General features: G+C 43.1%; 1 protein-coding gene across 1 annotated transcript; it reads left to right on the top strand.

Moving 5' to 3' along the window:
* The first annotated feature begins 11,902 nt into the window (after positions 1-11,902).
* LRRC8C (leucine rich repeat containing 8 VRAC subunit C) lies at positions 11,903-20,639 on the top strand. The gene is made up of 2 exons (XM_008921913.2): positions 11,903-12,040; positions 14,517-20,639. The coding sequence occupies exons 1-2, from the start codon at positions 11,903-11,905 to the stop codon at positions 16,785-16,787; spliced, it is 2,409 nt and encodes an 802-aa protein (XP_008920161.1). The 3' UTR covers positions 16,788-20,639.
* Positions 20,640-26,908: the final 6,269 nt, after the last annotated feature.

Below are 26,908 nucleotides of genomic sequence, written 5' to 3'. Positions count from 1 at the left end.
ATTGTCACAGAGTTGTGAAGGTCAGGGGAGAGGCTATATAGTAAAGAAAACACTGAAAATTAAACAACTGACCTCAGAAGAAAAAAAACAACCTCAAAATGCTTTAAAACTTTACTTAGTAAAGCAAAGAAGCCATTCTCCTTCCAAAATGACTTGTCAGAAGAATCTTAACAAGTGTTGGATTTCACTTGCTCAACATAATGGAAACTTTCCTCTCTTCTTCATCCTTTAGCTGTTTGCCCAGGGATTTTGTGCAACAAAACTCTGATGCAAATTCAAGCAATAGTGAAATGACTTTTGTTGGGGTTTGTGTTTCTAGGATCTCTTTTCCACTAGGAAGATACTAGGTTTGATTCAGCCTCTTAGCCATGTGTGAGTATGCTGTTCGTTCCATTACTTTCATTCATAACACAGGGCAGTCCATCCCCAGGCAGGCAAAGTGTCTTAGAGCTGTCCTTAAACCTGTCAGACCCTGGATCAGCTTTCCTCCACTGTATTCTTTTTACATCTTGGTACCTGACACAAGTAGCTAATCAGACACAGCATTAACTTTACAACCATATCATCCAGAGAGTTGTAGGTTTGGATGAGGATGAGGCTTGTTTCAGAATTTTTTTCCAATATGGAGGTTGAGTGCACTGTTTCCTCCTCTCATGAAGAACTGATTTACAATCTTGTGTTTGATCTGCTCAGATCTTTAAAAGGCAGGATGATGCCATGCAGGTGCTTTGCATATTTTCCATTTGTTTGGGAGAATCCTGCCTTAAGATACAGTACATGTTTTTTCTTGGTTTTAAAGTAAAACAAAGGCCTCCTGTGAAGAGCAGGATGGCATGGTTCTCCATGGAAATTTGCTAACACTGCTGTTATAGCAAGTGTATAAAGTTCCACTAAATTTGAACTGGAATATGTAAAAACATTTGGTCCTGTACAGTGCTATTAAAAATCCATTTTTCTCTCTGTCAAAGTAAACTTTAACTTTTCCATTGACTTCTAAGTGAGCAGAATCCAGCCTTTTATATCAATTTCAAATCTTAGCTTAACCTATGATCTGCTGAAAATGGAGGTGGCTAGCTCACATCTCCCTGCAATGGCAGTAGTACACAGTGATTTTGTACTGATGGGAATACTAACTTCAACAAGCCAGCAATAAGACTGCTGAAGTGCTGAGAACATTTCTGATTTTATTTACTCATCACTGAAAGGAAGGTGGGAGTTTGGACTAATTGCTTGCTCTGGAGCACATGGTAAAGCAGAGCACAGGTCAAGCCCTGCCCTGAGCATGCAGCAGTGTAAGATCCTGATACACTTGTGATTTACAGCCGAATGCAACAGCTCAGAAGTGCAGGTTGCTGTCAGCAAGCAGACTGGGTGCTCTGAGCAGGGACCATTAGAGATCTCATTTTCCAGTTGATGTGAATGTTTGATGAGCTGTCTCAGAGACAGATAGTTTTCACCAGTGTTCACAGACATTATTCTTGGAAAAACCCTTTGTTAAGTGTAATGTGATTAAAAAGAGTATTTGTTCTTTGCAGTCATTTACCCATGATCACATAATTTCAAAGATCTATACACCTGCATTGTCAGAATCCCCCCCCCAGCAACTGCTTTGATCTCACAAAGTTTAGGCTTGATGGAAACAGCCTTTCTTTCTGTTTTATTATGCATCAACAGACTCTTTGGTGGAATGAGGTTAGAGCTAATCCCTCTTTGGTGGTCCATGGCTGGACACTGTCCTGAAAACGTCCAGTACAGAATTTAGTTAGGTAGTTCTGGTTTTCCAGTCTATGATCTTTAAAAGTCATCTTATATGAAGAGCAGTTCTGTTTCTGTAGCTGTTAGTGTTTGAGTATGTGTATGTCACATCCAGTTTATTTACTTGAATTTATCTACGTTAGGCTTTCTTTTTCTTTCAGGAGTATGGGTGAAAACATGAGCTTTATTTTTATTGTCATGAAGGATGGTTTTGGGGGAAGAAAATCCATCAGCTGTTTCAGGCTGAGAATACCTGTATGTTTATCCAGGCGCTTTGGGAGGGAGACGTGTATTATGAGACTGTCGTGAAGTTTAGAAAGCTCTTTTGTGTTGCATGCAAGTGGGAGCAGAAAAGATTCTTTATATGAAAAGTCTCACAAATCACGAAAACAGGCATTTCTTTAATGTTTTTGGCTCAATCACTGCATAAAATGTTTTTAACTAACTTGTCAGATGGTTGAGCTGCTTAAGACTCAGAATGGAGCTTTTGTGCTTCCTGTCCCAATTAGGAATTAATTTTTAATTATATCAGCTAAACATTTTTTAATATGAGCACTTGTATTAGCCTGAGGTGGTTGACTATTCCTTTGATGAGGAATGGCACTGATTTGTGTAATATTGTCTGTCCTATGATATTTTATGGCGTTGTTTCTGTCTTCATTATCTGAGTATGCTAAATACTGGAAAATTGTGGAAAACATGGTATAACTTTGATTAAAACATGATGTGAATTTACTTTTCTCAAACATTTAGACATATTTCAGGAGTACTAAAATATCACTTACTGGATAGTTTCTCACTCGGTGCTTTGGTTTGCTCTTAGAGGTTTACACTCGCGTTAAAACCATTTTGCAGCTCTGGAAAGAGGGCTGGCAGCTTGAGTGATAGCCCTGATAAACTAAGAATGTTACTCCCAGAGATGAAAAATGATTAGTGTTGCCTTTGAAGTAGTCTTTGACATAGAAATGCATGGAGTGTACTTTAGTTTTGGACGAATAGCTCAGCAAAGCCAAATCTCCACACAGGCCCATGTGCTTGGTACGGAAAGAATTCCTCTTGATTTCACTGAGATTTTATCTGGCAGAATCTAGCCTGGAATATTTTTTATCTTCAGTCCAACCAAGTTGAAGTCAAAGAGCTGCTGACAATAGGAAGTCTTTTTGGTGTGTAATACATGAAAAAGTGCTATGACTCAGTTGGAACAAACAAGAAGGTTATTGTCTGGGATTCGTTGCCAAAGCAGCACTTACTGTATATGTAGGTGGAAATTGCAGCATATATTTTCAAATGCAGTTTATTAAAGGTACTTCCTCTTTATGTCCTTTATGTCTCCTCCTTGTGTCCCTTATGTCTCCTCTGAGTTCTGGATTCAGGTCTTTGAGCTTCCACTGCCACAGCAGATGGTACCAAGGGCAAAGCAGGGGGGATTCACTGCTGCCTCTGAATCCACTACACTCCCTCCTGGCTGTTAGGCAGAGGGGCAGCTGAAACCTAAATACACACTGGATGCTTGCAGGTGTGCCCCAGTAACTCAGAGGGAAAGGAGCAGACTAGGTATTCAGCAAGTTTCTGGAAGTTACACCCTTTCCAGTTTCCTCAAACACTAAATCCCCAGTGATTCGTTGACGTCTTGCCCACGGTTGTGGTCCTGCGGAGCTGGGGCTCTGGGGAAGCTTGGCTGTGGCAGTTGGCATAAGGGAGGGCAGTTTTCCAGTAGAGGGGTTGTGACTCTGCTGGAGTTCAGGTGGCACAACCTAGCTGTCTCCTGTCAGTGCCCCTGGCAATGAAAGCCCGTTGCTGTGCTGAGTGGCTGTCACGCAGCGGGCAGTCTGATCGTGACCAGCCTGCTTTCGTCATCATCGGGGCATGTGCAGCCCTTGTGAACACTGCATGGGTTGCACAGGTTTTGCAGGACCACCAAATTGTGGGTTCTGGAATAATGTCTTCTGTGAGCTAATTGTATTTGGTCTGTTCCCCAGATTGTAAACTAGTACCACTGGGACATGTAATTTTGGTAATGTGTAGTATGAAATCAAATTAACTTCAGTGGCTTCACAGGGAAGTTTTGACATGCTATCAATTTAGACTCAGCCACTGCAGAAAACTGGAAAAAAGCAGCATGTTATGATTTTATAGTACTATTCATTCATATTTCCCACCAAAGGTATTAAAGAATGTAGATACCTTTCTGTTTTGCAGCTGGAGAATGATGGCATGGCTGGTTGATGTGGCGTGCACAGGCTGTCCATGGCCATGTCCCAGTGGGGACTCCTGACTCACGCTCTGTTGTTCCTCTAGGTCACATTTCCTCACCAGCTTCAGCCTCAAGGAGATGAATTTGTTTGAAAATACAGTAAACACATAGACTTTTAAAAATAACTGCTTGGATGAAAATGGTTTGTTTTTAATGTTGTTCCAGTTCCTTAACATGGGATTTATGTTTAGGCAACAGCATCATTTGTTTGTATTTCTTACTTCAGAATGATGGTATTTCTTCCTATGAAAATCTTGGGTGCAGTCAACAGAACAAGAAGTAAGCCATCATGTTTGAAATAGAGGCAACAGGAGCCAATGTTCAAAGTAGTTTTTCCAGGCAAAAAATGTTTGCCTTTTTTTAAATTATTTTTTTAATTAAATTTTGTATTGCAGGAAACACCAAAGGCAATAAAGCCTAGCAGGGAAATTGGTCTCCTGAAATGCTTCAAATACAGGGAGAAGTCAGTAGCAGAGGTATTATTGTATGTTACATGGGAACTGACCAAGCACCTACGCTTCCCAAAATGCTGGGCATTTTGGCCAGTACAACCATATAGCAAGATAATTACCAAAACTGAATGTCAGGGTAGTTCAGAAGTTATTTCACTCCGTGTACAATGTGCGTGAGAATACACAGATAAGGAAGGAACATCAACCTCTTGGGAATTAGGAGTTACTAATTCCAGCCCTTATCATCGTGTTTCCCCCTTAGTCTAATCTCAGTTTCCCAGACCTGGTGTCTTGTCCCTGGGTCCACTTTTAGTCCTCTTCTGGTTAGGTGATGAAGTGAAGCAGGTTTGCTGTCTGTCATCTATAGTGCCAGCATGGGCAGTGCCAGGAACTGTGAGGGGCTCCTGGACATATGCTGAAGTGTTCAGCTGCTAAGATCAAAGGACAGATGCAAACCCACAGTTTCCAAAGGTTTATAAATTATCCACCTATAGGCAGCTGTTCACACAGCAGTAAAAACTGCATTCCTGGTACACAGGCCAAATTTTGGGGCATGGGGGCCTGGGAAGTTTTAAATAAAGAGACCACAAGTTTTGTAGTGTGGACATCCAGTGTTGTTCCCCTAATCTTGTTTCTAGAGTGGTTTGAACAATTGCTGACTAGATCTTCGTTCAGATTTTGTTTTAAAATTACACAAGTTTTTCCTTATGGTCATTTTGGGGACCCAGTCACACCTAAAAATACAAATTTGGCAAAGATATAATCAACAGAATATATGACTGATGATAGTAGCACCAAGCCATTTTCATGCCAGGCTGTGCCTATCAGCTCTGACTAGAGGAGACTGTGGCCCTAAGCTCTGGGGCTCTGCACTGACCAGTGATTTTGTTTAAATAGTCTATTTGAGAATACATCACCATGAACCTGACTGCAAAACTCCCTCACCCCTGCATATTTACCTATCTCAGTGTGCAGTTCCAAATCAGGTAAAATAGGAATGGAAAATTCTGTGTTTCAGTGCAGCCTCAGACCCCGTGCTGAGAAGCACTCTAGCTTGATTTCACCTCCTGGCCCGTGACAGCCGAGGCCAAACAACACAGAACACTTGAAAGGTAACTTCATGGTATTTGTGCAGAGTAACAAATGTTCACAACCAAGGACAGTGGGCTGTGGTGTTCAGGGTGTGCAGTGCCATGTCCTGTGTAAAACAAAACCCACTGGCGTGCAGCCCCTGCACATGTGGCCTCAGTACTTGGGCTCTGCTGGGTCCCCGCTGCCAGGTCACAAGTTAGTTGTATGTTAAATATGTGCTGTGCTCTGTTCCTGTAATGAAGATGAATATGGAATAAATCATGTATGGGAACCAACTCGAAGACCTTCCTGTAATGCTGTTCCCAAAAGGTATTTTATAATTTATCCTAGCATATGCAGTATGTTTAAAACAGCCAGGAGGGCAGGGTTTGCCTAGCCTTTTCTCCTTTCAGTAGATCTCTGGTGTAGAAGACCAAGCAGCCCCAGTCTGAATTGGCTCTTGAGGACATTTCATCCTTGACCCTTCCTGTTGTGCTCAACTGGACTGCGATTGTGGTCCTGCAGCCACCAGCCCAAAGCTCCTCATGCCAAGGGGAAAGTATCTTCCCTGGTGGTGATCAGGGCTGTGTCCATACCATCTGGGGCTTGACTGGACTCTGTGTTGCTCTTGAGATGGTGGTGCTGATCCTAGTGCATCTGAAGAGGATTGATCGGATGTCAATCCGATGGCTAATAATTTAAACATCTTTTCTAGTCAGCTTTAGAAATCTCACCAACTTTTTGTGCTTCACAGTTGAAACATTGCTATTTCTCTCTCCTCCTATATTCCTCCTCATTTTTCTCTCTGATGTGTAACAGAGAAGCAGTGACTCTGCTTCTCTGTGACATGAGGGTCAGCAAGGCACGGAGAGAGGCCCTTGGGCTTTGCTGGGTAAGGAGGCCGTAGCCAGGGCATTGTCTGGCTGCTGTACACAGGTGATGCCGAGGGTGGTGGGAGTCTGTGAGATGTGCTGCAGGTGAGATAAAGGCAGAGCCTCCCAGTTACTCCCTTCTGTTTTGCTCAGTGTGGTTTTTTAATGCCATGTCTCTGCAGTCTATACCTTGAAAGCTGAGGTGGGGCAGAGTGGGAGAGGCACGGTGCTGTTCACCATCGACAGAGCGCTCCCAGCATCGTGTACCCTCTAATTCTGCTGGGGGCTGGTGCCAGTCCACACAACTACGCTCCATAAAATGAATGAAGTTACTCTTTGAGAATCCACTTAAAAATAGTAACCGTCACCTAGCAATAGCTCAAGCCTGGGGCCTGGAAGGTGCTAGAAACCAGAAGCGGTTTTGTTCACAGTAGTACCACAGGGACACTTCTCTGAGCATTAATGGTTTTGTTTTGTGAAGTTTTGTTTTGCATCTCCCAAGATGCAAGATGAATACAGCTTGATGAGGGGGTGTTTCACCTTTCATGTCCCCAGGTGTTTGCCCTCCTGTCAGAGTCGGCCCTGTCGCTGACTGGGGTCCCTTGTCCCCTGCTGCAAGGCAGGGCACAGAACCTGGGCGGACACGGAGCCGCGGTGAGCAGCTCACAGTGCCTACCTGCGAAGCGCTAAGCCAAGGCCAGGGTCTGCCCCCGGGGCTTTGCTGGCTGTGCTGTGACAGCACTGCTGAGGAGCCCCGGCAGCGAGCAGTGCCAGCCTGGGCACACTGTGCCGTGGCGGGGCAGGGCCGGGCCCTTGGGTTGCTGTCGCGGGTGGCTGTGGGGCTGCTGGCACAGAGGCCCTGCTGGCACAGCGCTGCCCCAGCCCCGCCGCTCGGCCCCTCTGGCACCAGCGCTGCAAAGGCGGCCCCTGCCCAGAAACCCCCCGGGCTCTGCGCCCGAGCACCCTCCGAGCTCCCGCTGGGCAGGAAGCTCATGAATTGATTTCCTTTCTATTCTGCAGTGCACATCATGTGGATTGCCTGGTGCCTCGTTTTTCTCTTTAGCTGCACTGGCAAGAGCCGTCATTACTTCTGAGCTGTCCCCACTGCTTTCCTTTATTCCCTCTGATGTAAACCAATCGCTGAGAAGCTGGTTTGCTCCACAGTGCAGCCGTTTCACAATCATCCTTTGACTCCATCTCTTGATTTATTGTCTAATTTTTTTCCAATACTTTTTCGCTTGGATCTATTTATTCTCCTTAGCTCTTTTAGGTCACGTTAATTTGTTGTGTCTCACTCCTAATTGTCCATGCATTAGCTGCTTCCTACAGGATAGGTTTTCTGATGGAATAGGTATCACACTTGCACCTGGATTCAAATATTTCATCTTATTATGACATATTCATTTTCACTCACCAAGTTTTCTACATTTCATAGAAATTTTAAAATTACAGTAAAAAACCCTACTAATTTCTCTCCTCTCAGATTTTTTTTGTTTGGGGGGGTTTGTTGGGGGTTTTTTGTTGTTGTTTTGGTGGGGTTTTGATCTGGCAAACTCACAGCTCTTTTCTGCAGCGTTGCTTAACAGCCAGTTCAACTGTTTTTTAATACAAGTTCCTTTTTTATTTCCTTCTGGTAGCTGAATACCAGATGATTTATCTCATGTACGGTTTTGTTTCCTCTAGAGACTGAGAATTATTAGAAATGCAAGAGGAAAAAAAAATGTTCTGATTTTAATTGGAAAAAAATCCAATATTTAGAACTCTAGTAAAGACGGTTAGAATAATATTTAACAATAAGTCAGATTCCACATTTCACCTACAATGTATTGTGCAATTAAATAACATTTTGAATGTGACTGAACTGAAAACAGTAATGCTGTCTTAGTTTTCATCAGCTGAAATGTTGAGCTCCTTGTCTTCTATCTCCTTGTTACAAAGAGAGATAAGAAACCACAGTAGATGGTATGCTGTCCCAGAGATTGCTGTGACTTGGACTGCAGTGTCACCCCTGTTTTGGTTTGCTGATATTGATGATTGACTGAACCACTTTATTTCATGCAGACCAGGTTTGATTATAAATGAGTGTGGCAGTGATGCAGCTTTGGGTGTAGCAGTGAGGAAGAGCTGGACTCTGGACATGGCCGGGAGGGATTTTTCAGCATTGCTCTGAGCTACGTGGACCTGCTGTGTCTTTTCCGAGGCCTCAGAGATGCTGCTAATAGATGTCCTTTCAGTCACTGGACAGGCCAGAATGGAAAAGAAGCTAGAGGGAAGTGGGAGACAAATGAAAAGTGATTTGGTGTCATTTCGTTCTGCATGCAGATGCCAGCAATGCTGGTAGGCCTAGACTGCTCTGCACTGCTTTCCAGCATTTTCTCTTGACTGTTAGTGCAGCAAGTGAAGCAATAGGGTTCCTCCAGTGAGTGCTGGGAAATGGTTGTCCTACTTCTTCACATCCAATTTCTATTTAAAGCTTCTCGTGAATGTCTTTTTTCCCTGAAGCTAAAAAATATCGTCTGTCATTAGACATTGTTGGTTTATTTACTGTTATTATGTGCAGTACTATTGCCATCATTCAGTAACGTTTGTTTTCTTTCTTTAACAGTAGAGGAAGACATTAGTGGCAGACAGATTTTGATGTTTGGTGTTGAACTGCAAACCTTCTACCCTCAGATAGGTTTTCTAGGATAGATGTAGCTCTCCCTCTGCTTGGCCCATTAATCAGGGTAACAGTATGTGCACTCTACTAAAGAGGAGTCACATTATGCAGGGGATCAGGGCAGCATGTGTTTGTGCTACCAAAAACTATCTACCTTCATCTAAATTCCCCACATATCACTTAGAAGAAATAAAGCAAATATATAATACAACAACAACCCCTAAAATACATAATAAAACCTATAAGAAAGCAACAGCCAAAATAATTTTTGGTCTTTTAAAGCTGTCCCTGGACAGTAATTTGTAAGGTAGTTTCCAGTCCCATCTGCTGTCAGGCGCTAACCCTGTTTCAGTCTTGCTGACTTTCCTAATGCTGTGGCTCAGATCCACAGCTGCTTAGATGTCTAACCAGCAAGGCCTGGGTCTCCACATGTTTTGGTGCATGTGAGCACTTGTGTTTTCTCAAGAATCTCCACTCTAGGAAACATAATTTTGTCTTTACCTGACGCTCAAATTGTTTATACTTCTGCAAAAAATCTTCCAAATAGGATGTCTAGAGGCTGTGGCAGCAGACTACAAAAGAGCACTCATAAGCCATTATTGCAGGGGTGGGAAGAAAGTGTTGTGATTTTAAAGCAATCTGTTGATAGGTATTCTTGGGTGTACTGATGACATTCCAGTCAGCCAGCTGGCCTCAAAACCCGAGCCAACAGTGATATACGTGTTACAAAACTTTGAGCAGGACTGTTGCATGGCAACTGCTTATCTAACATTTGTATTAGTGTATTCCTTTGACAATTTTCTAAGTTTTTCAATACTTGATAGAAAAAAAGAAATTTAAAGCTTACCAGCAGCTATTCAGTCACCTGCATTTTATATGGAAATAAAAAAGAGAAGGGTAATTCCTTACTAGTGGCAGTTAAATGCATACAGGAATGGAAGAGAGATCATGCATGATGTTCTTCAGCTCATGTGCCACTGGGAGCTGCCAGGAGAAGTTCAGCTGGGCATGTACTTAAAGCTACATGAGGCACCTCTAATTTATGAGATCCATTTTTTCCACCACTATTTCTAAAATAAAAATGAAAGGCAACAAAGATTTGTCCCAGCAGCTACCCCAGCTGTTCTCTGCTGTAGAGGTATATCTTCCCTAATACATCTGCTAACATTTGCAAGACAAGCGCACAAAAAGCAGAATTGTGGCTCCTGGCTGCCTGCCATTTGATAACGAATGCTGCATTCCTCTGCCAGCACTGCAGCAATTCAGGCCTGTTGGCATGGATGCTGCCAAGCCCCTGACCTGGCCATGTGAAGTCAGGCCTGCATTGCCATCCTTTTCACTGATGGTCTATTAATTTGGAGGTGCTATGGAGGACTGCTTGCTTTCCTCTTGAGGATTGCCAGTCGTGCAAGAGGTGTGTGCAATTCCCTCTGGCATTTTAGCATGCATCCTGGGGACAGCTTTTAGAAGGGCAGGAGGCTGAGAAATATTCTCCTTCTGACCAAGCAGTGCTTAAAGCAATATGAGAAAAGCAAGAGGAGAGGGGGTAAGGAATAAAGGTTTTTATGCTGCTCACTCAGAGAGCTGCAAACCCAACCTTGATATTTCCCCAGGATATTTACAGATATCACCTTATGCCTTTGGGGACTGCAGTATCTCCAGAGGATCAGCTGGGCAAGAAGAGACACAACAGTACCTGAGAAGGTGCCAAAGTGAGCATCTTTCCACACAAGTATGGCCAGTGTAGTGGTGGTCAATTATTAATTCTTAGGATGGCTGTACACTTGAGATGAATTGCAGCCATTAGGGCTTGAATCCTTCCCTTCCCAATCCCTGGCTCTGAATGAACTGAATCCTGTAAGTCCCTCAGCAGTGTATCAGCAAGTGTGTGCTTATCACTAAGCATGTGCATGGATGGATGTCATCAAACCAACATTAATGGGTCCCAGTGTGCAGCTGAATCAGGATCATAGACTTCTAATATTACTGTGATATGAAGTGATTGTGGTGGGCATTTATGATGTTAGTTAATGGACAAATTTTGTAAATTGCCCTTGGGAGTATTTTTGTTACATTTCCATATGAATTTATCTTTCCATTGTAACTTCCTAGGGAGTTTCAGTACTAGTTTGATCTCAGGGATTCAGTTACACAATATGCTGTAGGCTTTAAAATCAGTTGCTTTGCCTGTACATGCTCGTGTGCTAGCTGATTTTTCAGAGGAGGTGATGATGTAAGCCTAGACATCTGAGGCGAAGATAAAGCCCTTGATCTGCCTGTATTTTGGTTACCTAAAGCAGTTTAGAAACTTGCACTCAAAACACAGTAGATTTAAAATTGCAGTGAGTATGCCGAAAAATATTCCAAAACCTCCTTGAAACCACTATGAATAAAATGGAAGTGAATGAAACGTGATAGCTAAAAGGGCCTGTGAAATTTGAGTGCAGGACAAGCACTTCAGCCAGACCTTTCAGATTAAGGCTAATGTGTACAAAACTGAACATCTCTATCTATAGAATGGGCTGATTTCAGGGATGCAGAAGGCCTGACCCATGAGAGATGGCTGAGTCAATGCAGAGAAGGAATTGCCTGCCTGCACCAGTCTTCTCCCTTCCTCACAGGAGCTGCACAGGGGCAGCATGAGCTCTTCTGAGGTGGGGTGTCCGGGGGACTGCTTGGGCGGTAGCTGGAAACTTTTGTGCCAGCTCCTGGGACTTTCATTTACAGAGGGGGTTTTTTAAAACCTCAGAGAGTACTTGCTCTCACAGCATGAGGGGTACGAGCTGCGGGAGACTGAGCTGCAGGAGACTGAGCGCTGGCCTTGCTCTTTTGCAGGACGATGATTCCTGTGACCGAGTTCCGTCAGTTCTCGGAGCAGCAGCCGGCGTTCAGGGTGCTGAAGCCCTGGTGGGATGTGTTCACGGACTATCTCTCTGTCGCCATGCTGATGATCGGTGTGTTTGGGTGCACATTACAGGTAAATCAAACGGGACGGAGGCGTGGCGGGTGCTCAGCAGTGGTGAAAGAGCACCACAAATGAGGAAGGACCTTGTAAGGATGGTTTCCCATCCTGTTTGATCTCTTGGGTTCACCATGAACAAAGAAAAAATTTGCTGGTCTCAGGATTAAAGCTGTTTAGGTAGCAACCTCAAATAACACAGACCAGACTTTTAGCAGCTGTAAATCAGCAGAACTGCACTAGAGTGAATGGAGCCGCGCCAGCTAAGATAAGAGCTGTTGGTTGGGCTGGTGCCTAGTTCAGTGTTTTCACCACAATTTGGCATAACAAAACATGGTCAACTTAAGTTCTTATTTGTTACCGTTTTGCTGTTTGAAAAATGTAATTTTGTAATTTCTATTTTTTTTTATTTGACAAATGTTAATATTCTTTCTGTCCTTATGCTTTGAAGCATCAGAATTGAAATGAATGTGCTTATTTTGTTAACACCACTCACTGCTGATATTATATCTCTTCCATCCCAAAACATCTCTGAGGGTGCTTACAAGTAAACAATTGACATTACTGTCAATCACTGTTAGTTACGTTTTGCTAAAGAGCCAAAAGCAGAAAAGAAATTAAAAGTACTCTTTGGGATAACTCCACAAAAATATAAAGTTACAAACTGGTTCAAACATGGATCTAACATTTCTTGGCATGACTTTGAAATGGAACTAAAGGGACACATTGACAGAGCTCTTATTTCAGAGGAATTTGCTTACTTACATGGTCCAGGATTTTTCACATGAAATCAACTGTAGTTTTGCCTGTATTCTCCATTCACAAGTATTTTCAGTTTAAAGATACAATGTTCATGTTTAAAAGTCTCTTTATACAAGGCTGAGTTTTGCATTCGTTGCTACGTGTTTGCTTAACCACATGAAGTAAATCATCTGTTATTTTTAACTTTACCTGCTTGATTGGATAAAGCACACTGGAAAATAGTGTGTGGAAGCACTGAAATAATAGAAGGGGTTTTTTTCAACTTATTGCCAGATCCACGAATCCAAGGTGTAAGTAAGAGAGTGTATCACAGTAGTGTTTACAGGGAAAGATAAACTACAGGAGGTTTTGATGTGTCAACAGTTACAGCACTGATATTGTTTAAAACACGTGATCTTATCTCAGCATCTCTGTGCACCAGGGTGGATCATCAAGGAGGATCTGATTTTGGTAGCTCTTGTTGCACACCCTATATTTAGTGCTTTCAAAACTACGATGTCAAAGAATATATCTACACTACACACACATTCTTAGTTTGGGCCCATCCCAGTTAATCATTCAAGGCAAGAAACAGAGCTTGTTATCACATGGATTAGCATTGTAAATTCAGACCTATAGAAAGGCTTGCATTGAACTCAGATCTGTTATCCCAAATGACACCAAAGGTAATTGGTCCCATAAGGCACTCTGACTTCCATTTGTCAACATGGATGACCAGCCCAAATTAGGAAATTTGCCTTTTTTTTTTGTTTATAGACAGACTCAAGGACAGAGCTACATTTTTCCCCCCAGGTGTGTAGTCCATCCTACAAAAGTCCCCCACAGAGAGGAATTTTTTACAAGGGCATATAGTGGTAGGACAAGGGGTAATGGCTATTAACTGAAAGAGGGTAGGTTTAGATTAGATATTAGGAAGAAATTCTTCACTGTGAGGGTGTTGAGGCACTGGAACAGGTTAAAGTTCCCAGAGAAGTTGGGGATACCCCATCCCTGGAAGTCTCCAAGGCCAGGTTGGATGGGGCTTTGAGCAGCCCAGTTGAGTGGAAGGTGTCCCTGCCCATGGCAGGGGGGTTGGAACTAGATGATCTTTACGTTCTCTTCCAACCCAGATGATTCTATGACTCTATGAGGGCTCTATTGTATTATGTATGAGAAACTGAATAAAATTTATGTCCATGCACATACAAATGCCATCAAAGAATTATCCCTACCTGTCTTTATTAAGACTGAAGTTCAGTAATTGTGCAGCACAGATATGCCCACATTATCCCCTCGTTAGCCATATTTTGGTATGATAAGACATTGCCATGTGAGAGTATGGCCACTTGAATAGAGTTGTGCTGCTTTCAAGCCTAAGCTGTCTCAGAACATCGTGTAGCCAGGGTGGATACACGTGGCAATAACAGTCTGTCTCTAGGCAGAGCAATGCAGATCTCTGGTCTTTTCTGGAATCATTACCCACACTTGTCCTTTTTCTGGATTGTCTCAATGCGCTCTTATTCAAATTATGGAAAACTAGCAGTAGATAAAAAGGGGTGACCTAGTTCTTGGCATATGGAACAAGAGTCTTGTTGGAAATAATAATAATAATAATAGCACAGCCTGTGGGGCCAAGTAGCAGACTGTGGGGAGGAATGCCTGACAGCTGGAGGAACTCCAAGGACAGCTACCCATTGGTACTGCCACCATTGTTTGTACATCAGTTCAAAAGATACCTTTTTATGTGTTTCAGGTCATGCAAGACAAGATAATATGCCTTCCAAAGCGCCTACAGCCTTGCCAGAACCAATCTAATAGTTCAAATGTGTTTAACACAATCCCAGATACAACCCCCCTTCCACCACTGAAGCCATCCACCCCTCCAGCTACAGTTGAAATGAAAGGACTGAAGACTGATTTGGACCTTCAGCAATACAGCTTTATAAATCAGGTGTGTTATGAACGGGCTCTGCACTGGTATGCCAAGTATTTCCCTTACCTTGTCCTTATACACACACTGGTCTTCATGCTATGTAGTAACTTCTGGTTCAAATTCCCTGGATCAAGCTCCAAAATTGAACACTTCATTTCAATACTTGGGAAATGTTTTGATTCTCCCTGGACAACAAGAGCTTTATCCGAAGTGTCAGGGGAAGACTCTGAAGAGAAAGATAACAGGAAGAACAACATAAACAAGTCTAATACTACTCAGCCAAGCACTGAAGGCACTTTGGTCAAGACACAGTCTTTAAAATCAATCCCTGAGAAGTTAGTTGTGGATAAGGGAACACCTGGGGCATTAGATAAGAAAGAAGGTGAACAGGCCAAAGCACTGTTTGAAAAGGTGAAGAAATTTAGACTGCATGTCGAGGAGGGTGATATACTCTATGTCATGTATGTTCGCCAGACTGTGCTTAAGGTGATTAAATTCCTTATTATTATTGCTTACAACACGGCACTTGTCTCAGAAGTTAATTTTACAGTAGTCTGTAATGTTGATATTGAAGACATGACAGGATACAAGAATTTTTGCTGTAATCACACGATGGCACATCTGTTCTCTAAACTTTCTTACTGCTACCTGTGCTTTGTAAGCATCTATGGCCTCACATGCCTTTATACACTATACTGGTTGTTCTACCGTTCACTGAAAGAATACTCTTTTGAATATGTTCGGCAAGAGACGGGAATTGATGATATCCCAGATGTCAAGAATGACTTCGCTTTTATGCTTCATATGATTGATCAGTATGATCCTCTCTACTCCAAGCGGTTTGCTGTCTTCCTATCTGAAGTCAGTGAAAATAAGCTGAAACAGCTGAACCTAAACAATGAGTGGACTGCAGATAAACTGCGACAGAGACTACAGACAAACTCCCATAACCATTTGGAGCTACAGCTTTTCATGCTTTCTGGACTACCAGACACAGTTTTTGAAATTACTGAGCTGCAGTCATTAAAACTTGAAATAATTAATAATGTAATGATACCAGCAACCATTGCACAGCTGGACAATCTCCAGGAGCTCTCATTGCACCAGTGTTCCGTGAAGATCCACAGTGCCGCCTTGGCTTTTCTGAAGGAGAATCTCAAGATCTTGAGCGTCAAGTTCGATGACATCAGAGAGCTTCCACATTGGATGTATGGCCTCAGAAATTTGGAAGAGCTCCATTTAATTGGCTCCCTAAGTCACGATATTTCCAAAAACATTACACTGGAGTCTTTTCGGGAGCTTAAAAGCCTGAAAGTTCTTTACATAAAAAGTAATTTGTCCAAAATCCCACAATCTGCAGTCGATGTTTCAAGTCACCTGCAAAAATTGTGCATCCATAATGATGGCACGAAGTTAGTGATGCTCAACAACTTGAAGAAGATGGTCAATCTGACACAGCTGGAATTGGTTCATTGTGATTTAGAGCGCATACCTCATGCAGTCTTCAGCCTCCTCAGTCTTCAGGAATTGGATCTGAAGGAAAACAACCTCAAATCCATTGAAGAAATAGTAAGTTTTCAACATCTGCGAAAATTGACAATTCTAAAGCTGTGGTACAACAGTATAACGTACATCCCAGAGCATATAAAGAAACTCACTAGTCTAGAGCGGCTTTCCTTCAGCCATAACAAAATAGAGGTTCTTCCGTCCCACCTATTCCTATGCAACAAAATCAGATACTTGGATTTGTCTTACAATGACATTCGCTTTATCCCACCTGAAATAGGAGTTCTGCAGAGTTTACAATACTTTTCCATTACTTGCAACAAAGTGGAGAGCGTGCCAGATGAACTATACTTTTGCAAAAAACTTAAGACTCTGAAAATTGGGAAAAATAACTTGTCAGTCCTTTCACCTAAAATTGGTAATTTGGTATTCCTCTCCTACTTGGATATTAAAGGCAATCACTTTGAAATCCTCCCACCTGAGCTTGGTGAGTGTAGAGCTCTGAAGCGGACTGGTTTCACTGTAGAGGACACCTTGTTTGAAACGTTGCCTTCTGATGTCAGGGAGCAAATGAAAGCTGAATGACTTCTTCTCACTCAGTTTTACAGAAATAACACTTCTACCAAATATGCTCTAGAGAATGCATACTCCGAATATGCATTTAGTTTGTCATTATTTTTTTCTTTTTCAAATCCTTTCTGTACAAACAAATATGGAGTAAGGAGTACATATATTTTTAAATAAATTTTTCTCATATTTTTTCACTGTTTTAAGATATTTTTGTTTTGCCCTGAGAACAAGGGCATCTGTAACTTAATTTTTACTGGTAAAAGTAAATGGGTTTATCTGCTGATTTTTTTTTTTTCCTTTTCCTAATCCCACCAGGGAAACTGTGTTTAAGCTGTATGCTTTGGGTTGCATAGTTAGTAATAGATGATTATATTGTCTTCCTGGTTATTGTTAATCCCTTAGGACATGGTCTTCAACAGGTGGTGCTGCAGGTGTTGAATGCCTCGTTTCTTCTTTTCTTCAGTGGCAGTAGAAGGTGTTCAGCATCTAACAAGATCAAATCTGGGTTGACAATCCTTTTTGTATTATTACATGGTTTTCTCTGATGATCAAAGCAAATAGAAGAGGTTCTTTATATATTTTAATAGGTGTGAGGGAGTGTGCAGAACTCCTTCAGAGCCTTTTGGCAAGTTCAGTCTGGCTGTCCATTCATACACTGCGCTGAGCTGGAGGCACTGACTACGATTTCCTCTCTGGTGCAGGAAGAGTAAGGTCACAGTTCACAGAGGAATCAGCACCAAAATGACTCATGCTGAAGGTTTTCCAAACAGTGCAAAGGGATGCAGCTGCCTGATTCCTACTAACTTGAATGGAAGGGGTGGAACGAACTCACTGTGTTGGAAACATCAACCCAGCAAGATGAAACACTATCTTGAAAAACCCCATCCTCCCCTAAACACCCAGTCCTGCAAGAGAGAAAGTGCCCTCTGCCCCCCTCAATTCACTTCTCTACCAGATTGCTTGGCACCTTGCAGGAATGGGATCCAGAAAAAGTGCAATCACGTTTAGTTTGTAAAGCTTCTGACAAGGAAATAGTATCTAATATGCTCCTTAATTGAACTTGGATATCATAAACCCAAGCTCAGCACAGGAACATTTGCAGATTTGCAAAAATGTGATTAAATGAATATATTAACTTCTCACAAGTCTCAGCCTACCCAAGGACAGTGATGAAGGCTACATTTTCATCTTCCAGATAGTAATTAAATTGGAAATCATACAGTTGGAAGTCTGCTTTTTAAAATTATATAATAACCTCTGATGATTATGCATCAGATTGGGAACTTTATCCTCTGAAGCCATGTTCAGCTGTTTATTTAATCCAGCCATTTGATTTCTTTTAGTCAGGTTTGACAGGGATGTGCTGCTTGCAAGCTAATTTAAGCTAGTCAAAAATAACCATATGATAGTAAAATATTTTGCTGGGAGGAGATCTCTTCATCCTATACAACAACACATATTTGAGTCAGATGCAGGCAGTGCATAAATATTTCACAAGAATTTCTAGGAATAAGTACTTGTTTCTCTAGGAGGCAGAGATTCTCTAAATCGCAGAGGTTGAGTTGCTGATTGTTTAAAGTTATGTAAAATAATTGACAGTTGTCAGATTGGTTGCTCTTAATGTTTTCTAATTGCCATTGCATGTCTTGAGCTACAGTTAATCTGAGTTCTTGAGCTTGGTACAAAAGCATACTGTTGTTTTAAGAGTCTGACTTAAAAAGATGGGAAGACAAACTACAATGAGAATTTCCTCATTAATCCGGGGTGTGCTGTGCAATCTGGTATGTGGGCTTGCCACAGTACCAAGTCAGACTTACTTTTTGTGCTTGGATATGTTCTGGAGAAGATCCATGTGATTAATCAAAAATGGGTCAGGCATGAAGGAATCAAATCAAGCTTTTTTAAAGGGGTTGGATTTAGTTCTGTTGGAAGACCTATAATTGATGTAGCCATTGGAGAGCTACTCTTACTCGTGTGGAATGCACTTAATGGAACAGCTTGGCAGTATATATATTCTAAATGTATTTCACTTTGATGTAATGGGAGGGAGAGAAACGTTTCATTGCTCATATTAACCTAATTATGTAAACCAAAGTGCTGTTGTCCCTGATGAATGTAAACTGTTCAAAATGTCCAAGTAATTGGTGGAGCTGTATAATTCTCTTACTTACATTTGAAATATGGGATTACATTTAAAGTTTTTTAAAAAGTCTTTATATTCCTAGATGTAGCATTTTAAATCCTTAATTTATTTTGTGTCTAATGTTGTTTCATGTGTAGTTTGTGGTCTGTTTTCTGAATGGAAGTTATGCACACCTCATAACTGAAGGTTGGAGACTTGTTCTATGACATTGTTGTAAATATATCACTTAGGGGATATGGGAGTTTCGTTTATTACTGATTATATTTATACCAGTGCAACCCCTCATGTGGACACAGTTACATGAGTATAAAGTGCCTTGTGCTGGCATATCTTTATTCACTTTGATAGGAATAAACTATACCGGTCTAAGCACTTTCGCACTAATAACTGTATCTTCTCCAAGGATTTGGTCTGCTGAGACGGCTTCCTCAGTCTAACAGCTCACTGCCACAAAAAAGGGGCAGTTCCCTCCTCCTCCCATGTTCCCTGTTCCTGCCAACACATTCCTGCTGCTTCTCCTGTACCTTTACAGGTCTGGTGCTGGTCTGATCCCTCCACAGGACAAATCAACTTTTTAAACCAGCAGAAAACTATACCAGTTTAAAAAAGGGACTAATTTTCTGCTGGATCAGCTCTCCAAAGGATTGGATGGACACTAGGGTGGGAGTAACAAGGAGACAGGATTCTGCAGCTGGAGTCTGGGCAAGGAGAAAGTGGGATAAGTCACTTTGGAGGTGCTAGGTCAGTTCATCATCTTGCCGAGCCGCGTGCTTGGAGAGCTGTGCTGTTGTATCTATAGCAGCATTAGGCAGCTTGGCTTTTGTGAGTAGACAACCCTCAGGCTCGCAGTGAATGATAAAATATCACATTACTGTTAATTTCTTAATGAAACAAACTCAGGTAGCTGCATTGTTGACTTTTCTAAACTTCTTACTGTCTAATCTGGGGAGTATTTTCCAAACCCATATTGCAGTATTTTAGAAATGTGTCAGCTGAGAGAAGATTGTTTCCTAATTCTATATGACATCCAGGAAAATATGTAAAAGTGCCATATTTACTCAGTGAATCATGTACTGCTCATATGTATATTCACATACAATTCATACTAGACTTTTCTGTGACAGATAGTATTTGACTTAGAATGGATGGACATTTTGTGGCTAATACTTTAGGCATGGTTTGTATATATACAAAGAGTTTATATAACTACTTACTTTAATCAGGTGCCTAACAAGTATGACAATTCCAGAATTTAAGCAAAGTGTTTTTTCACTATTGCTCAAAAATAATAAAAATCTTCCTTGGTAATGGAAGCAGAGATGACAAAGATTGCATCAAAAGTAAGAAGACAACCTTAACAGTACATTAAGCCTGAAAAACAAATCTACTTGGTGAGATGTGCATCTCCCCCTTTGTCAGAATTAGGATGGATATTTCTGCTGACCTCATGGATCCAGCCAGCCCAACAACTTCTGCAAATTCCAATTGGAAAGCACTTGTTGCAAGTCTCATATCATTTCTGGTACTTCAGTAATTCATGTGCTTAAGTGGTGATGAGTCCTGTAAGAATGCCAAGGAAAAACTTTGAAATTTGACCAAATGGACAAACATCTTAATTCTGTAGCGAGAATCTTAGTATGATAATAGACCTGCATAGTGTTACATTGCAATATAGTACACCCAGAAAAAAATGGAAATAAAATGCTCTTTTGTAATAACAACCATGTCAGACTGCAATGTGATTATTTGTTTGGGAAACATTTTGTTTCTGGGTTACCTAAAGATCAGACTTTGGGTTTGGTCCCTTGGGAGGGAAATCAGGAAAATATGTTTGAAAAAACATCGTTATACTTGACAGGATTTACAGTCGCACAGTCTCGCTTCCTGTGCACCTCCTTCCATCCCCTCACTGAAAGCCAGCAAAATGGCCAGGAAAGAAGCCATCCCGGCTGGAGCAGCTCCCCCGCTCCGGTCCCTGTGCTCTGCCAGGGCTTGAGGGGGATGCTGGGAGCCCTGCCAGCCTGCAGCCAGGGGTGTGGGGGCTCCTTCCTCCCCCCACTGCATGCCTGCACTGCCAAGGGAAATGATGCTGTTGGTCCTTGCATCTGACAAACTCCCCTATAAATCTCCTGATGAGACTTGGAGATCACTCCAAAGGCAACTGGGCTGTCTGCATTTGGTATGGGGCATTTTCCTCATTTCTCTCTTTCTCAAGTTGTGAGCAATAATGTGTTTCAATTTTCGGTTTTTATGCTGAGACAGCACTGTCCTGCTAAAATGGAGCAAGAAATACTCCTCTCTGATCCTTGTAGTCCCAGTGGAGGGACGAGAGATGTAAGCATAGCAGGCTGGGTTGGCTTTGCCTTTGGATAAGCCCTGGCAGGGCAGCTCAGCACAGCAGCTCTCTGTAGGTCCACCTTCACCCATGGGTGCTTGCGCACACCAGGCTCAGAGAGGCTCATCAGGGTGTGGAAGACCTGCTGGACAAATCTGGGCTGGACCTGCCCTGTTCCTTCTGGGATCAAGAGGACTGGGGTGTCACAGGAGGACATGAGGACGTGGCAGATGTGTGGTGGATGGCAATGGTCCCAGAGCTTCCACATAAGGAAGTCCAGACCAGCATGAGAATCTCACTTCCAGTCCTCTGGCTTCAGGCACACATTTGAAGGAGCTTGTGGTGTCAGAGAAATTGTTTTTATCACTGTCTCGGTACGAATGAGGCTGTGTTGTGACTGATATGGCTGATGGCTTTGGCTCGGACAGGTAAGCTGTCAGGCTGCTCATGGTGGTCTGTGGGGTCACACTGGGTCCTCACACATGGGCTGTCTGCAGGTGGACAGGCCTCTGAAGGGGAGCTGCTTTTCAGAGCAGGGCTTCCCCCACCTGTCCCAGGCCAAGGAGAGACTGAGTGTGTCCAGAGATTGTGCTTTCAACAATACAAAGAGAGTAACAGTCATGGGTGGTGGGGTTTGGTGGCTTTTGGCCAGGGCCAGATTCCCAAGTACCACCATGGGCAGCACTGGCAAGATGTGTGATCCCGGGGTATGGAATAAAACACCTATATTGCAGGCAAGCTGGAACCATTTACTGTCAAGCATGATTTTGTCAGCCCATACTCTCCTCTACTGCCAAGGCTTATGAAGATGCACCTAAAGATGTACCTAAAGAGGGTATGGGAAACACATCCAGCAGCATCCTTTATATGGCAAGGTGGCAGTGGCATGGACATCGAGAATAGTAATAGCAAGATGGTGCTTCCTTCAAAACATGTCAATGGGCCAAATGGGACAGGTCTGACCATGTCCCTTTACAGTGCTGCAATACACTAAAGTATATGTACTAAACTATAGTTTATACTAAAGGCAGACCCTAAGCTACTTCAGATAACTGAAAGGTCCCCCAGGAACCAGACAGAGGTGTCAAGGGAACTTAGGACTTCCAAATGCACCGAGAGCCCCAGAGCATACAGAGATTTCAGCTAGGAGTCACTTGCTAGTGCATGTGTTGCTACCAGCCTGGTGTGATGCTCCAGAACATGGCCTGACTTGATTTGTTGTGCTAAAGTAAGAAGGCTACTAATCTGCTTGTTGGAGGAATTTTGTCACATGAATTTTATGGACTGTGGTAAATAAGTGTTGATATTTTTCTGAATTAAAACTGAATTTAAATATAACCCTTGTCTCTTGCCAATTGGGGTCATGTGGCACTGTTAGACTGGCTTGTGGAGACTGCCTGCAGTTCTATTTATTTAGTAAAATATTTTGGCAAAGCTCTGGCATCCTGTTTCCTTGCTATGAGCAGAGAGAAGAAAGTAGTTAAAGCAGTACAGAACTTCAGCACAGCCACAGGGTCACCCTTAGGAGCAAATAGTCAAGTACAGCTAGTAGCTAGATGAGATCTTTACAAGTTCAGAACAAGTCGCAAACAAAACCACAGAGCAAAGTAATACCCTCAGCAAAGAGTAACTTTGGGAAGCTGAAATGGAGGAGCAAATACAGGCAGGATCAGTGCTGGGGAGATCTGCAACCTCATTTACGCCTGTCTGTCCCTCTCCCCAGGCATGTGATGCTCTGTAGTGCAGGGGTGGAGAGTGAGAGGGACAAGCTCACTGTGGTTGGATATAAGACAGCTGGAAGTAGCAGAGCTGCACCCCTTACCTGTGTTTTGAAGGTGATGCTACCCATAGAGGAGTTTATTTGCCCACTTGACTGCAGCATCTCTATGCTGGATGTGCTGAGTAGAAGACTGGCTAGCCTCAAAGAGACAAAATCTATTATTTTCTTTAAATATAAGAAATGTATTGCTACATCCTTTCTGCAAGGTCTCAGTGGGCAAGCTGTGCAATATTGGGAACGCTGACCCATCTCACTGTTGCCACCAGCTCATCAGAACCCATACATGGACCCTGAGCAGGGTAAGACATAGTAAATGAATACCATTACAGTTGTGCTCCTAGCTGGTTAACAATGCTCCTTGAAAACACAGCCTAATGTTTGGGGGGTTTTACCCCTGTTGCTACAATGAGATGAAAAGCTTCTACAAAGCCAAGGACCTGGACATTTTTTTCAAATCGGAGAGCTTATCAGGGGCATGAATTAGTAAAATAGAAGAAAAAGGCTGGTAGAAATGGCTTTGCAAGGCCTGGCACTTTCCCAGTGGAAGAGCAACCAAGTGGTCCTGCTAGTTCAGCTCTGGATTGGCAAAGCAGGTTGTGCTAGTTCCTCCTGCCTGAGCAGCCCTTCCCAGGGGCTTGGCATGGTTGCCCTGATAAACTGCTGGAGGAATTGCTTTGCCTTTGCTAGCAAATATTTCTGCTGAGGTTGTGACAGCAGAGAGGTACTGCTTCCAAACTGCTGATTGTGCCCAATATCAGAAACCAGCTGTACAAGGTGCTCATCCCAGCCAGCGTCCAGGCACTTTGGGCATCAGTGGTCCAGCTCTACCACAGTACTTGTGCTGTTCCCAGCTCCTCCAGAGCTGTGGGACGCTTTTCCTAGTACTGTAATCCACACTCTCCTGGGAGCACCCAAGAAGAGTGAGTGTTTTCTTCAGGGAAGTGAAGCTGGGACCTGGTGAATGACCAACTTGTGCATCAAAAGGAGCTTGAGCTTGCACCTGCTGCAAGTGGAAATTTGCAGTAAATCTTACAAAGAAAAATGACCTGAAAGGAAATCCAGTGCTTATCAAGCCTCTGAGGGGGGCAAATATAAGCTTTCAGGTCTGGAAAAAGGTGAGGTGATGAAGCAAAGGGCTGCTGCATCCTGTGGGGTGTGACGATATCCAGGGCAGAGAGGGGTCTGGGGTGCTGCTGGCCCTGATGCTGCAAGGGCTCAGGGGTTATGTCGCTTTTTCAACAACAGGGCTGCAGTAGGAAGGCAAATCCTTTGTAAGAGAGTAAAGGTTTTTATAGTCATTGAAGAGGGGGCTGTGGCCTGCAGAGCGAGGATCCAGTGAAAAGGTGTTTTGTTGGAACTTGGATTTCTCCTGGGCTTGTGTTGATGCCGGCAGGGCCGGTGCTCTCCCTTGGCAGGGAACGGGAAATGGAGGAAGCAGATGTGTTGCCATGGCAATGCAGGGAGCAGCCACCACGGCACAAGCCTCCTTTTCTGTTGCATTCCCACCCGCGCTCAGAGCCGCATCAGGGACCGTCTGCCACGAATGGCCACCCTCTGACCCCACTGACCCCGGACAAGGGCGGGGGACAGGGTGACTGCAGCACCCTCACCGGCCCACTAGCACCAGGTTTGCCACTCGGACACTTGGGGCTTTCATTAAAAATAAAAAAGCCTTTGTTTACTTAAAGGTCTTTTTTTTTTTCCAGCTTCGCTGCTCCAATTCCCAGTAGGTAGGCTTCAGGAGTCCTCATTCATAAGGGGGCAGGAGGTAAATCACACTCTCTGGAGGAAGTTACACCTAAATATGAAAAATGTGGCTGCTCAAAATTTACAGATTCCAGACCTGATTATCTCTGTGTCCCAGGTCTTGCAAAATATTTATTGGGGTTTTTTTAACCAGGGGAAAAAAAAAAAAAAAAGGAAAAGATTCCTTTAGCGGGCCAGTAGGTGACTGAAGTGGTGAGTTTCCCAAAAATGATCTTCCCCTCAGGCTCCCGAGACCCCAAAACTGCAGCACAGGGCACTGAGGGTCCCCATGTGTCATCTCTTCCAGAGAGGGCAACAAGCCCTAAAACAGCAGGAAGGAGAACATGTGGCAGAGGCAGGTGAGGCCAGTTGAGGTGCTCCCAGTATCACTGATAGCTCTTCTCTCCATGCTGCAGGTATGCTCAGTCCTGCCAGGAACCACAGAATCACAGAATATTCTAAATTGGAAGGGACCCACAAGGATCATCGAGTCCAACTCTTAAGTGAATGGACCCATAAAAGGGATTGAACCCATGACTAACCAGTTCTGTCTGTCTTAGTCTTTGGCCCAGGATATTTTAAACAGGGATTAGAGGAAGAGGAATAATTCCTGATTGAACTAATCAGTAGGCTCCAGGGGTAGGATGCTTAGTGGTACAATTAGGTATCTCTTCCTCAGACCCCTCAAGTAGCATAGGCTGCTTACTCCTTCTTCAGCTCCTTTCTGCATCCTTTGGCTGGAGGTGGAAGGTGAACAGTAACAACCATGTGATGCTGAATCCCCAGCAGCTAAAAGAAGGTGAGAAGATCCCTACCTGAATTACTTATGGTCAGATCCACCATCCCTGGATGTTCGAGGCTGCTTGATCCCAGCAGTTGAGTGTAACCCTCTATACAGCACAGGCCAGCTGAAAAATTGTTGTCAGGATTTTGGTATGTGCTGAGACACTGTCCAAACAAAAGTGAGCAATGTCTCCCCAAGTCAATCATTAATAATATGTGTGTGGATGTTTTCCCTTGACAGCAGCACAGTCGAGCCTTAGCCTTATCTAAATCTCATTTAACCAGCTTTCCAAGAAAGTTTTAAGAAGTGGCTGGAAAACACATTGAAATGCATCCATTTGAGCTGTAGTTTCATCCAGTGCTTGTTTAGAAGAAGTTATGCCTGAGAGATCTGCCTAATGTATGAGCATGTTTTCCTTACACATTGCCTGCCTTGACATTTTTCTATTGGAGATCACTCAGCTGTTGGGGATCTGTGATAATGATGATTTAGAAACAAGGCCAACTAGGAATTCAGAGTACAAACAAATGGCCCAAAGCTGCCTCCACCCCAAATGTACTTTCATTTTTCACACCCTTTTTCTCTCCAGCATAGAAGGCCCATAACACTCTGTAAGTACATGTTTACAGTCACTTCAGGCCTCCAAGGGCATCGTACACGAGAACATCTCTCATTATATAAGAAATGTTACAAGTTTAGGAGCCTTTAAAGTGAATTCCATTAATGTCATGCTTCTACTAGGCCTGCAGCTCTCTCAGTGGGTTTTGATCCCATCTTTACATGTGCCTTGGATGCTTTGGTTGCCTTCCAAGATAGCGAGACTTATTCCCTGTTTTTTAGTTACATGATGTCCCCAAGCACTTTGTTTTCAGGTCTTTAATGTATTATTTGCCGTGGATGTACAGATAATGCAATAGATGCCAGATTTATTACGTCTTCTGGAGATTCTGTGAATTTTTTCCCTATTGCAATCTTCATGAAGAAGTTTGTTTATTCTACAAAACTTCAAAGCATTCAGATTTAAACATTTTGCTTTCCCTTTTATGGCTGTGAATAAGAGAAGTGAGACCTCAGGGTGTGGGCCTCTTCCAGTGTCACTGACAGGCAGCAGATATTACAGAGTCCAGCGGAAACTGGGAACACCCCAAACATCTTACAAGGGTGAAGGGCAGGGGCTGAGGCAAGGAGCACACTGAGCAGTGCTGCTGTTGGAGACAGCAGGAGCTGAGAGGCCTCAGCCCTCACACAGCACTGGCTTGTGCAGCAGGGGATGGGTAATGGTTCCTCTCCGGATTATGACCCTTTCTGTGGAGAAAAAGTAGAATTCACTAGAGATTCTTCTGGGGGC

The sequence above is a fragment of the Manacus vitellinus genome, unplaced genomic scaffold (genome assembly GCF_001715985.3).
Source record: "Manacus vitellinus isolate BGI_N305 unplaced genomic scaffold, ASM171598v3 scaffold_21_pilon, whole genome shotgun sequence".
Lineage (NCBI taxonomy): Eukaryota > Metazoa > Chordata > Aves > Passeriformes > Pipridae > Manacus > Manacus vitellinus.
This window is presented reverse-complemented; position numbering and strand designations above follow the sequence as displayed.